Below are 14,282 nucleotides of genomic sequence, written 5' to 3' on the forward strand. Positions count from 1 at the left end.
CGCAATTCGACTGAAATCACTGAAATCTGAAATCATCAAACATATCACATTAGCAGTGTCTCATAAAAGGTCACGTATCGCACTGACCAAGTAAGCCTTGGGTTTCTTTCACATCCACCAGTGCACTTGAGCCCCTGATGAAAATTTCCATCTTGACCAGAAACCATGATCACAACCCGGGCTCATCAGTTTCACGCGCGCTGAGCAGCAGAGATATGGTAGTTTTATACACCCCAGGTTGATATCGAATGCAACCGTTGTTCAAGTCAACACCAACCCACAAATCAAAAGCACAGACTGACAAGCACGTCGTTCTTCCTAGCGTTCCGGCCGAGATGGAGGAGTGCAATGACCTTGAGCCGAAATTTATACGTGATGGAGGCTCGGTCATCGACATTGCCATGGGACTAGGTCACTTTTCGCCACGGCCGAACAAAGTTGGTAGCCTTTTCAATCACAAACTCTCATCACAGACTGAAAAAGCTCAGCATTTTGACTGAAATCACTCGAATCTGAAATCATCAAACAGATTAGCAGTGTTTCAGAAAAGATCACGTATCGCACTGACCAAGTACCATTAGAATTTCTTTCACGTCCACCAGTGCACTTGAGTCGCTCATGTCAATTTTCACCCTGACCAGAAATAACAATCGAAAACCGGGTTCATCCTGGTTCATCACTTTAACACTTCTCGAGCAAGAAAGTTATCCTTCCAGATGGATAACCAATGTGACTGTTAGTCAATTTAGCCTCCATCCCGCAAATGCCGTTCTTGTAACAAAAAATTGAATTTGTTTGTGAGGCTGGTACTGGAGATTTAGCATAGCACAGGCTGACAGTGAAGAGTGCGTCAATCTTTCGGTTGTTCCGGCCAAGATGGAGGAATGGAATGAATCTGGCTGTTTTTGGGTTTCCTGATCAACAAAAAATTGATGTTGACTGTTGACTTTGCGAGGGAATTGGTCTTTATCACTTTTGACATCAGAAGCAAAACAGAAATTTTGATGATATGATATAAATTCATTCAAGAAAGAAAAGAGACATGATGAGTGTAGAGAGTAAACAGATCATACACACTCAAGAACCAAATCACTTCTTTTCCTTTCATCCTCTTTACCAACCAAAATGACATCATAGATATATGCATTGATACGGACTAATTCAATCAATGACAACTTCCACCAAAGATGATTTATAAGACTTGAAAGCTCATTCATTACGTAAGACTCAAAGCCTAACAATCTATAGAGCTCTTGAAATCTTTTCACAGCACCAGGTTATCAACAGATGACGACATGCTTACACATAAACCTCAATTGGAAACTCCTAACTACCGCTAGAGAGTATGATGGAATCCATTTAAGCCACATGACTCACCCATCAGATTGAAAAAGTCAATCTTGTTCTCTGAAAGTGTGACAGACTGAAACTTAAAGGAACTTGAACCATTATACCAAACCGTAAATATGAAGGTCATAAGCAGTCTGAGACTCTGAGTGAGTAAGAAGGCTTATCATTATGAACAAAACCATATGCTTTTGGACGGATCTGTCCCATACCCATCACATTGAATTTGTGTTGAAAGACGACTTTGAAAAGAAAAGTTTGCAGGATTTGAGAGATTAAGACAATTAAATATCAGCTAAGAATAGGAAACTCCTTTTACATTGTAGTATAATAAATTAATGATGCATCCTCATAATAAAACTGAAAAGGATATGAAGATGAAAAAAAGACAATGGAAAATGATCAAATCAACTTTCAATCAGTGGAAAGTTTGGTTTCTTTCTTTTTAGAAAACCACCAACGAGAACGTGAAGGGCTTTGATCCTTTGAAGAAGAATTCAATTCACCAGTAGGTGATACCTTCTTGACTCCAGTAGTACTAGCCGAAGTTGAAGTTGAAGGTCCAGTTTGATCAACAAGACCTGTCTGAACATCATCATTTCCATTCAAATCACTTGCTTTTGCTCCAGTTTTACCATCTATGTATCCTGATTTCTTACTATTCTCAACTAATTTTGATGTTTGTTTTTTGCTAACTTTAGCAACTGGATGACTTGCTGTACCATTGGCTTGTTCTTCCAAGTTGGCCTTTCCTCTAGCAATCAAAAAGTCTTCTAATAGTGCTGCGTTTCTCGAGTTTACTTTCCATACACTGAAAAGAGTTGAAGTAGGATGAGTTTTCAAGAATCTTGATTGATGAAGGGAATGGTGAATTGGATATCTACTTACGCCATTAAGATATCTCCAGCAAAAGGTACAAGTCCAATACTTGTTGAAACAGCTTGATCTAGATTCGAAGAGTTGATCAAACCAAAAACTCGTCAGCTATGGTCGTAGAGCTTCGTATGTGTTTAGATAGAGATCGAGAGAAAAGAACTCAAACTAAGTAACATTCGTTCTACCAACAGCATAGGTAAGTCACACTTCCGAGCTGGACGAATCACCAGAAAGTAAGACAGCGAAGCATCCACCACATCTCCCAAGACAGGAATCAGACCTAGAGCAAACCCAAAGTTTGAACCGAACATCATAAAAACTTCAGTCAGTACTTCAATCATTTATTTTGGAATGAGTGTTTAGATATGAAAGTGATCTTATACATACCAATGATAGCAGTCCAACCAAATCGAAAGCCGCACAAGGAGAATCCTTTATCTAAACGATGAGCGCGTTTCCTTACTTTACGCTAACCAAAAGAAACCCAATAGAAAAAACGTCCCAAAAGAAGACACCAAGGGTTCAATGAACAAATCAAAAACTTTAAGAAATCAATCGAAATTACTTACGAGGATCTTTTCTTCTTTCTTTGAAAGGCCAGGTGGTACATCACGTTTCTTACGAGTTTGTTGACCAGTATTAGGATCGGTTGTGATTTCGTATTGAGGATCTCTAGGTTCAAGACCAGCTACATGTGAAGCTAAGAATGAATGACCAACTTTCTTCGCGATATATGATGTCATAATTTGGTGGTTGAAATGAAAATTAACGAGATATTCGTTGAAGTGTGAAGTTCTATGTAAGGGATGAAAGGGAAAAACAGGACAAAGAATTATGATATGAAGTCGTTGGATTTAAAAGATGTACCGAATTTATAACAGCTATCAATTCATGCAGCTCGTGATCTCATTCAGTAATGTGCATCGGGACGGCGGACTTCACGGGTTCATCATACACCGCCTCGAGTCGAAAGGGGTCACAAAGAACAAGGGGCTTTGATTATTATGACATGATCATCATCATAAATGACATCAGACCCAATCGCAACCCAGATATTTATGTATGTACATACTCAGCACACTCCTACACGCTCTCAAGCCTTTATATCAGGCTGTGTTAGGCTGTATGCGTCATAGAAAACCAGTGCTCAAAAGCTCTGTTTGAACTTTGTAAATTGTGGGTGAGACCTTGAACCAATTTTCAGTTTCATGTTGGCAAATGAGATGAGGTTTTGCCGACTTTGGAATATTTTTGTATCATATTTATTGATGTTCAACTTCATGATTCACAATCTTTTGCTTCTATCCTTTGAAGTTTGAATCACGTTTGAGAGCTGAAAGAGTTAATAAAGAAACGTTGCTCAGCAAACGCCCTTGAAGAAGTATCCGAACTACGAGTAGCCCGACGAGTTACCGATCCGTCTTGATGTAATGTACCTCCAACTCGATCGACCAATTTCCAAACAACACCAACTCAAACAATCATCACCTTATTAACAAATCGACTATCAACAAAGAAAAGCAAAGAAAATGGCACCATTACCCAGTAGTACATTACCATTAGTTTCATCATCTTCATCATCAAATACACCAAACTTACAAACTTCAAATCCAACTTCATCCAACTTACCAAACAATCCTACTCAATCTACTTCAATCAACCCAAATCAATCTCAATCTAAAAATTTAAATATTGAAACTGAAATCGATCCAAATCAAATCTCTAGTCCTCTTGAATTGATCGGTTGGGTAAATTCAAACTAAAAAAATCAATAATCATCTCGATTTCATTTAATTTTGAATTGATTCATTGATTCTTGGTTTCTTTTTGGAATGGAATGTGGATTTGGGTATGAATGTATAGGTTGATAGTGTTTTATCTAAACTTGAAACCAAATTTTCAAGAATAGAAGTAGACGTCTTAGACAGACGTAAGCCGGCTTTGTTATCCCTTTTTACCTCGTCTCAAATCAAAGCTATTCAACAGAAGAAGAAATGAAAAAACACTAATCAGTTTTGTTTTGATTTGATTTTTCTTTTCTTTTTTGAAGTGGACCTTCTAGGAAAACGGATCGATTCGCTTGAAACGAGTATGTCAGAATTAATGGAAGGAGCGGGTGGTGCTACAACTGTATCATCGGGTCCTTCTACTGCTGCTTTGACTTCTGAACTTTCGCCTGTATCTGGACCTTCGTCTTAATCACCTTTATTCAACAATTTATCAAAACTATTGGTTTGTTGTGATGGATTTTGGTTTAAAGGTGGGATAATCTTTCAAGTTTTGAGAAGTTTTCAGTTTTGTTCAAATGGATTCTTATTTGAATAAAAACCATCAAAAGAAAATGTAATTTTATACTTTACTTTACACTTCTTGATTATATTTTTCACGATGCTTTTACTTATTCTTATAATCTCCGAGTCCTATATATAATCAGGTTTTGTTGTTTCAATTAATCAATCAATCAAAAAAGATGAAACCTTTCAAAGATTATTATTTATACTTGATCATTGTTGTAAAGCAAAGACCAAATTCATTTCTGAGAGTTTTTTTATCTTTTCAATTTTCATTAGGTTTTGATTCTATGAACTTTCATTGGTTCACATTGATGATTCTTTGCACCATTAAACAGTATCTTGAATGAAACACATGTAGTATATAATGACATTGATGATGACTATTGTACATACAAGATGAAATCCTTCCAACAGAGAAAGTTGACAAGAAAAAAAAGATATCCAAGGAAAAAAGAAACAAAAGAAATCATAGGATCTGTGTTAAATCACCCCTGTTTACTTTGGACTACATCCTTGACATCCAAGGCAATGTATACCCAAGGATACCTCAGACTTTACAATCTGAGGTATCTTTGCCAGCAGCAAGGGTGCAACTATACTATACTATACTATACTATACTTGACTATACTGGGTATAGTATATTTCAACTATACTATACCAAGTACTGGGTATAGTATATTTCAACCATACTTCACTATACTGTGTATACTACCTTATTTTGTCCTTCATTCTTTCATTTTTCATTATTTTTTGTATCATTGCATTGACTGGACAGTAATGTATTGGATGGTTGTTTTTTACCGTGAATGATTCAAATTATTCAAAGAACCAACCAAATCACTGCTGGTGCAATTCACTGGTTCAATTTTGGCTTTGCCAAGAAATTGCTCAAAAGATCAAACATATGTGTATGATGTATTGGTGTATATTTGACTATTTATAGTGCATCATTGGTTTCTTTACTCATTGGGTTGAATTCTTTGTCTGGTAGTTTACAACTTATGATTACACAATTTAAACAAAATGAAAACTAAGAATTCAATCCTTTCTTGAAGTCAGCTCTGACAAAAACAAACACAGCACCACTACATAATTTACTTATGATTTCTTGCAGCTTCCTCCTCCGCCAAACATAGAGCCATTGTTTCTCCCTTGATTGCGGTCACAGACATCAGCTGCAGTTGAAAAACTTCATTCAACAGGGCAGGAAGTAGCACTTGTAGCAAGATAATTGTGTGCCAAACTTGTGAGTACCGGATATCAAGACTTATTCATCTGATCATGAAATAGCCATATAAGAACATTAGACCAGGATTAAATCAAATAAGGAATCAAACTTATATTCCACCATATCAGAGCCTCCTTGGGATCAAGATCAACCTCCTTATCTGGGGCATCATCTGCTTGAAGCAAGCCTGGTACACAGCGTAAACAAAAACATGCAGCGCGCAGCGCTGCCGCATAACTACCCAGGTAGCAAAAATGCTTTGATTTTAGGGTCAGACTTGGGTCCACTACACCCCCAGCTACCGGAGCCAGGTCAGCCACCATTTCCGCTATCTTTGTACCAGCCTCCTCCACACTCTTCATATCACAGTACCACACCATCTGATCAATCTACCGCCTTTTTGAAATCTGATTTCCTCAAAATTGCCTTGATGGAAGATCTATCACCACCTTTTCCTGTCCACCTGTCTGATCTCAAAGCCTCATCAACAATCCAAGTGGTGATTGTTCTGGTTGTCAATTTTTTGACCCCATAGTGCAAACACACTGATTTTGAGGTATGAAGGTAAGCAACACCCTTTTTTGATTGATCACTCAAACCACAAACTACAGTATATTATAGTTTTTGACAAGTCTTTCCTTCCGTTATATTTACTCCAATTTTTTTGTTAACATCAATTATCATCAATCAAAATCAACTTTCATCTTAAATTCATCACATCCTTATCCTTCTTGAACACCTTTCTCACACCCTTCTTCCAAGCTTTTAGACCTATATACCAAGATGTTGAACAAGCAACCTACTTTAGATTCCTTTGTAGCATCTGGATACGATACCAACAAGACTTTGGCTCCCCCTTGTCAATCATCCTGAGTGATCACACCAGCAAGGCCCATGCCTGGAATGATCACCCCGAGTTCGGACTCACAACATGCTCTTGCTGATTCCAATTATTTCAAATCAACAAGAGATGTCAGAGATGCTCATGTCCATCAACACCGAGAAAGATATGCTTCACTACCAGGTGATGAAGTGGTTCATGAACCATTACAAACTTGAGGCTGATCAAAGAACATCACACATCCATCTTCCCAAGGAAGAACTCTTAATTTTATGTTTTATGTTTTTCACTCATATTCATTTATTCACTTTTGTGTTTTATTTGTTTCACTCTATTGATTTCTTTTATATTTGATATATAGGTCACTGTATGCTCCAACAGTATCTTGCGCTGAGACTACAATTTTTGAGGAAGTTAATCCCTTCTTGCACAAGTTCTCTCCTTGGACTATATCCAAATCCTTGGTGTGGAAAAAGCTATAAGGACTTGAAGCAAGCTCCCTGCCAAACCCAAATCTCTGAGGTTATGGAACGTACACATTTGACGTAAGTCCCTTGCTTGACGCCTCGCAAGGATGCGCGAGCGTAGGACTTTGTTGAGTTTAGCAGTATAGTACAAAGTACCAATACTATACTCACTGCCAGTATAGTACCACAACCTGTTACTATACTCATCTATACCAATACAGCTATAGTATAGTTGCACTCTTGCTGGCAGTGAGGGTTCAATTGTTGATTCTTGCAATAATAACACTCTGGGGTATTTGATGGGTTTGACTGCCAGCAAACTATTTGTTTAAAAACCATTCAAAAAATTAAAACTCATAGTATTCAACAAATCAGTATAACAGCATATTTCTAAAGGTCATTTCAAGCACTTTTAGACATTTCAAGTGTAATCTCAAGATACACAAAAATATTACTATGAAAGTTGAGTAATCTTTTTCTGAGGATGTAGAAAATTAATAAAAGATTGTAAAATGACTCAACAAATAGATCTTTCTTGGAAAGCCTTTGGTTTGTCTAGGTTAAGATGATCATCTAGATTCATTCCTCCATCACAAGTGAATGATCCTGTTGTGCTCAATGGTCTTCCTAGTGGATTAATCCAATCATTTGTAGCTGCAATAAGGTTTGAACAAACAAAAATCATCAGTTTTTTTATCATTCATCAATCAAATGATTCAAAAATCAAAAAATTGTTTTTGTACTAGGCGTTTTGTTGTCACCCCTTTTGCATGAATCACAGGAATAGTACAGCGGACCTCCAGGAGGGTTTAACACACCACACCCTTTGCACATGAATTGTGTACATACATAGTTAAAAGGAAAAGTATTTAAAGCATTGGGCCAGTTTACAAGTTTTGTTCTTTTGAAAAATGATAAACACAATGGGGATTTGAAAAAAAAAACTAAAGGATCAAAAGGAAAATGTTAGACTGACAATGTGTATGTGAATTCCATTCTGGTGGTATCTGTGAGCCTAATAGCGTCTGTTAGGCTAGTAGAGTCAATAAAACGGTTGTACACATAGTGTTGTAAAAGCTATGGTTTTAATTTTCAATTTGGGTTTTGTGAGATTTCAATTTTTGCTGTTGACCCATCTTGTGGTCAAACACGTAATCCATAACTTCTCCAATTTTTGATATGAAGCCCTTAGCATCTGATATCAAAAACTGGATGGCCGGAATGCACCTAGCAAAGATGAGGAACATTGATATCAGAAATGCCCTTGGATGCCCAGTCACAACAGTCCAATCTGTCATTGCTAGATTCAAGATCAAAGGTTCAGCTAAGCATCAAAAACCTACAGGTTGACCATCTCTGTTGACCAATTGCAATCTCTGACATCTTGAGTGTGATGTCAAAAAACTTGCCGGGATCCCATGCGTGAGTTGGTCCAGGAATTGGTGACAAAAGCTAGTGCTACTACAATCCGGCTGGCTCTGAAATCACTTGGTTACAACTCAAGAGTGGCAATAGTCAATCTGTATTGGAATGCTAAACATAAAGCTGCACATCTTGAGTTTGCAAAACATCATGTGGCATGGACAGTGGATGATTGTAACCGAGTCATCTGGACGGATGAATCAACCTTTGAAATTGGGAAGCCTTATCACAAAGTTTGAGTTTGGCAAAAAGTGACAGAAAAGTATGAGGCATCCTGCTTGGCACCCTCTTTCAAGTTGGGCCGTAGTTCAGTGATGGTCTGGGGTGGTTTCATTCCTGGACACAAGCTCAAGCTCAAGCTTGTCATCATGGAGCCTGGTTTTCAAAACTCAGACAACTTTATCGAGCAAGTGTATGAAAAATTGTTAGAACCCTTTTTGCACAAGTCAAGCAATACCAAAGATCACATTTTGATGGAGTATGGAGCTCCAGTCCATCACTCTAAACTTTCTTCCAAATGGTGTGAGAAAGATGGAATAGTTGAGTTAAAATGGTCAGCGCAGTCACCCAATCTGAACCCAATCAAGAACCTTTGGTCCCTCATGAAATCTGATATCTCAACCAAACATCCGATCAAGGATCTGGATTCCTTGAAGGCCAATGTGTTGAAGTCATAGGAGAGTGTACCTACTGAGAGATTGGAACGTCTAGCTGCCTTGATGCCCAAGCAAATTCAAGCCATCATCACAGCCAAGGGCGGATCCACCCATTGGTGATTGACCAGGTAAATATTTTCAACTCTTTACCGTGGGTCTCTGTCTCTACATCATCAATTAGACAGCATGTTTATTCTTCATGATGTCCATTTTTATTAGGTATGATATATGTACATTAAAACTTATGATGAGGTTTGTAAAACAAAAATTGACTTTTTTTTTAAAAAAAAAATAAAAAATCCGTAGCTTTTCCGTGACTACGTGTACAAGGTCTGATCACTTCTACTAAAGGTGTGTAGAAACAATATCTACAAGTATGAACAGGTAGAGACTTGGGTGTAAGAGCTTCACTTGGAATAAACAAGTAAAGACTCCAGTTAGTGGAACTTTAACCAAAGGCTTTAGCGCAGATATTTTGGGTTAATGATTGTCTTTACAATAATAATTAAAAATGAGAGCAACTGAGGCACAGTTCTCAATTGTAATTTGATCCTCTTATTATTCAAAGCCAGGTCAAAGAAGGTGGTGTTAAAGTCTATTATAACACCAGGAACTTTACACTCTGACTAATAGAATTTTCCCCATAGATTTATAGTTTCTTATATCAGATTAATGCCAAATATGATATAATCAGTACTCAAGGATTACTCCCTTACAAGTAATTCCACCAAAGGAATATTACAGGAATCACTGATTATGGAGTCTAATCAGAAACAAAGTTGAATGGGCACATAGAGTAAGCAACAAGACACACGGTTTGAGTTTCAAGGTTTGTAGAATCAGGCCTTCAAAGCTTGGTAATTGATAAGCAAAGTTTAAAGGTTCTAAGAAGATGAATAAAAGCAAAGTTGGGTAGTTGTTGAATGATAATGTCATAATGACGGTTCTCAATGTTTGTATAGTCTGAACCTTGGAAATCTTAGAGCACCCGCAATCGTTTGCGTTAAAAAGTAGTTAGCTAACCCTAAGTTAAAGATTTTTAGCCGGGGTCAACTAATCCAATGCCATTTCCCACAGTCGTTGGCGTTAAAAGTGGATTAGGTAAGAGTTGAACCACGCATTGACACCTGGTTCCACAGTCGTTTGGCTCTAGACTAGAGCTAAACTTTCTTCATCCCTTGCGCCTCTTTGCCTGCAAAAACCGTGTTTTACATATATGCAACATGAATTCGAGAGAAATCATTCAACGAATCTCAAGGCTCATCGATGAAGATGAAGATGAAGAATATGACCAGATGCTATTATCTTTATTACATCAACCAGAAATAGACGACAAACCAAGAACACGAACGATGATTGAGCGTGACCGGATCACTGCTGACCAGTGTCTACAAAAAGACTACTTTGTAGAATCACCTCTGTATCCTCGTGCTTATTTTGAAAGGAGGTTTCGAATGAGTCCTGAGCTCTTTGGGAAGATTGCTACGGATCTGCAGAACCATAATATCTACTGGATACAACGCCGAGTATGTTATTTACCTTCATAGTTTCAATATTGGTCAAGATGATGCTGAGTCAATTTGTATTCTACATAGGATTGTTGCAAAAAACTAGGTCTTTCAACATTTCAGAAGATGACGGCAGCAATACAACAGCTAGCCTACGGGATTTCGGCTGATGCTGTTGATGAATACTTAAAGATTGGGGAAAGCACTGCTCTCCAAAGTATGAAGACCTTTGTACAAGATATAATACAAATATATGGAAAAGAGTACCTCAGGCCCCCAAACTCTGCTGAACTTGAGACTATACTGAAGGAGAACGAGCGTCGAGGGTTTCCTGGATGTAAAGGTAGCATAGATGGTATGCACTGGCTTTGGAAAAATTGCCCTCAAGCATGGGCTGGTCAATTCAAAGGAAAAGAAAAAGATACTTCGGTAGTTCTTGAGGCAGTGGCCTCACAGAGTCTGCATATATGGCACACGTTCTTTGGCACACCAGGTGCTCTCAACGACATCACACTACACGAAAGATAATATTTTCTGGGCAGAAAATTAAATTATTGATACACAAAAATATTGAGAGGCCAGGAGAAGGGCAAAAAATAAATAAAAATATGCATCTTGTTCCCTGCGGTGAGAGCTTCACTCTCCATATTCTTCCATATTTTTACAGTCCGTATTGGTAAGTGTACTAACAATAAACCTTCATAATCATCCAATTACAACCTGTAACAAGCACTGAAATTTGACTCATTAGTGTTTAGAGGAACTTTTGATTTCTGAAAACACCTATAGCTTTGTCAAATCTGCCTCAAAACACTCAATTTTAAGTGCATTAGAAAGCTGAACTCTTCCTCTCAAACGTTCATAAGATCAAAAACTATGTAGCTAGTATGACAATCATTCTATGGATCTGTATGTACAAATGTATAAAAAATATGATATCTTTTTTAGCAGACCAGCATGCTGTGTGGTCCTATTATGAACTATTTGGAGGACAATTCCAGCTTACCAATGCGCCTAAAATCGAGCGTTTTGGACCGGAATTGAAAAAGTTATGAGTATTTTCATAAATCAAACGTTTCTCTAAATACTAATGAGCCAAATTTCAGTGCTTGTTACAGGTTGTAATTGGATGATTGTGAAGGTTTATTGTTAGTACACTTATCAATATGGACTGTAAAAATACGGAAAAATATGCAGAGTGAAGTTCTCAACGCAGGGAACAAGATGCATATTTTTATTCATTTTTTGCTCTCCTCCTGGCCTCTTAATATTTTTGTGTATCAATAATTTAATTTTCTGCCCAGAAAATATTATCTTTCTTGCAGTGTCAACGTCTTACAAAACAGCCCGCTTTTTGACAACTTCATCAACGGTCAGTGTAATGTTTTATATGGACCTTTAAACCCAAATAACTGATTGTAATCTTTATATGAACTTCAAAAGGCACCAAAGACGAAGTCCATTTCAAGATCAACGGGCATGAATACACTCGAGGTTACTACCTGGCCGATGGGATTTATCCCTCATGGCCAGTCCTCGTCAAATCGATCCATCGGCCTGCTGATGAAGCCAGCAGCTATTTTTCAAAGCATCAAGAATCTGTCCAAAAGGACATCAAGTGTACTTTTGGTGTTCTCCAGGCACACTGGCATATCCTGGTAGCACCATGTCGCCTTTGGGGTTTAACGGACATGACCAATGTCATTTTATGTTGTATCATACTACACAACATGGTAGTAGAAGACCGAGGTGAAAAAGACCAAATTGTTATTGATTATCGAACAGAACATGGTGTTGAGGTACATCCGAATCGACTGGATCCTCAGATTGGGTATACACTTGCTCGCTACCATAATTCCAATGCTGAGCTAAGGAACAGAAATCTACACTTTCAATTATTAGAAGATCTAAAAATCTCGTTGTGGATGAGGAGAGGCACAGGTGGAATTTAGTCATCAAAGGAAATTTTATATTGTTTTTCAAACATTTCACTTTCTCCAATATTTTTCAAAGCCTTTTTTCCAATCACTTCACTTTCTCCGCTCTTTTTCAAAACCGATTGTTGTTATTGATCAATTATAATCTTGTGAAGATTTCAATACGAGTCTTGAAAATAAAAGCAACTGATTCTTTGAATAAAAACAAACCGAGTCTTGACAAGAAAACAAACAACAAACTGATTCTTTCAATAAAAACAAACCCAGTCTTGAATAGAAAACAAACTGATTCTTTAAAAGAAATAAAACTGAGTACATGATTTAGTTGGAAAACAAACTGATTCTTTAAAATAAATAAAACTGAGTACATGATTTAGTTGACAGTATCTTCCAAGTTTTCTGACTCGTCTCTGTATTTTTTCAATAACCTCGCTTTCATCAACTTGAGAATCTCTCTTGATTTTTCATCCGGACATGAATCAGCTGAAGTCATCAAGGTGTTAAGGTGCTTGGCTTCTTCCTCAAGTTTGAGAGCGCGTTCGGCAAGATCGTGACCTTTCTCCATAACTGCTGCTTCTCGTTCCTGAATGTCGGTAGCACGCTTGAGTTCCTTGGTGCGTTCAACCTTGGTTTCACGTTCTTCACGTTGACGTTTGTTTTTCTTTTGGCCAACAGGTCGTTCATTCATATCACTAGATGGAGGAGGAGTTGATTGAGGAATATAAGGTGGGCTAACACCAGACCCGCTGGTAGAACTAATGGGGATGTTGATGGCTGGATTGGCGACTGCGAGCCATCTGGGAGCGTATCAAAGGATCTGCCAAGGGACCTCGTCTCTGAATTGCTGGCCCTTTCTGAATTGCTGGCCCTTTGTTTGATTTTGATATTCCTTCTTAGCAATGTCCATGTAATCAGCGTTGTATTGAAGCGTAAATTCCAGAAAACTTCAGTGTTGATGTATTAATCGACTTCCACCTATGATGAATCATCAGATTCAGTTTATCAAACATTTGTATCATATCTACTTACCGGTTTCTAAGCTGATCACAAGAACGATTATGTATAGTACATGCAGCCTTGAAGTGCTTGGTCACTCTATTGTAGAAATCACTTCCAGTTTGATTGTTTGCAAATTTGACTGATAGCAACCCAAGAGATCGCCAGCTGCTCATCCTCTGCTGCTACAAAGTTGTCACCACGCTTCTTCGAGGTGGTAGGGGGTTGTGCATCTGATGGTTGATCCATTTGGGTTGTTGGGACTGGTAATCAATGAGGTTGAGATTGGTGATGAGGTTGAGGTTGAGGTTGGTGACGAGGTTGATCCGAATCAGAGTGATTCACCGTGCCGAAGGATAGAGCGGATGGGTGCGGGGTTGGGTTTGCGAGGGCACGGAGTTAGCTAAAGAAAATCTCTAGGCTTGGATAACTTTGACCCAGCCTAGAGATTTTTTGACAAAAAGTTAACTAATGATTGGTTACAGATTGACCGTTGCGGGAAACCTGTAAGCTTTAGGTTAAAAAGTTGGCTATTCCCCCGACTTAACCCGACAATTGCGGGTGCTCTTAGGACTACAACTGTGCACAAATTGTGGTTCTGTGGTTAGGTTAATTACAGTAACACAGCTACCATTGTAGGGCTGTGGCCCGGGCCCGACCCTGACCGACCGGCTTTGCCCGACCACATCTCAATGGTCCACATGGCCGG

At 38.2% G+C, this 14,282-nt stretch overlaps 2 protein-coding genes across 2 annotated transcripts; one reads left to right on the top strand and one right to left on the bottom strand.

The window, feature by feature from the left end:
• Positions 1–1,575: 1,575 nt before the first annotated feature.
• Positions 1,576–3,062, bottom strand: MELLADRAFT_73507 (uncharacterized protein; the record flags this gene model as incomplete). Its single annotated transcript, XM_007417861.1, has 5 exons — positions 1,576–2,158; positions 2,236–2,293; positions 2,390–2,503; positions 2,611–2,692; positions 2,793–3,062. The coding sequence occupies 5 exons, from the start codon at positions 2,964–2,966 to the stop codon at positions 1,762–1,764; spliced, it is 825 nt and encodes a 274-aa protein (XP_007417923.1).
• Positions 3,063–3,449: 387 nt separating this feature from the next.
• On the top strand, positions 3,450–4,933 carry MELLADRAFT_73508 (uncharacterized protein; the record flags this gene model as incomplete). Its single annotated transcript, XM_007417862.1, has 3 exons — positions 3,450–3,971; positions 4,087–4,153; positions 4,274–4,933. 3 exons carry the CDS (start codon positions 3,753–3,755, stop codon positions 4,420–4,422), a joined length of 435 nt encoding a protein of 144 aa, XP_007417924.1.
• Positions 4,934–14,282: the final 9,349 nt, after the last annotated feature.

This window comes from Melampsora larici-populina, assembly GCF_000204055.1.
Source record: "Melampsora larici-populina 98AG31 unplaced genomic scaffold MELLAscaffold_80, whole genome shotgun sequence".
Taxonomy (NCBI): Eukaryota; Fungi; Basidiomycota; class Pucciniomycetes; order Pucciniales; family Melampsoraceae; genus Melampsora; species Melampsora laricis-populina.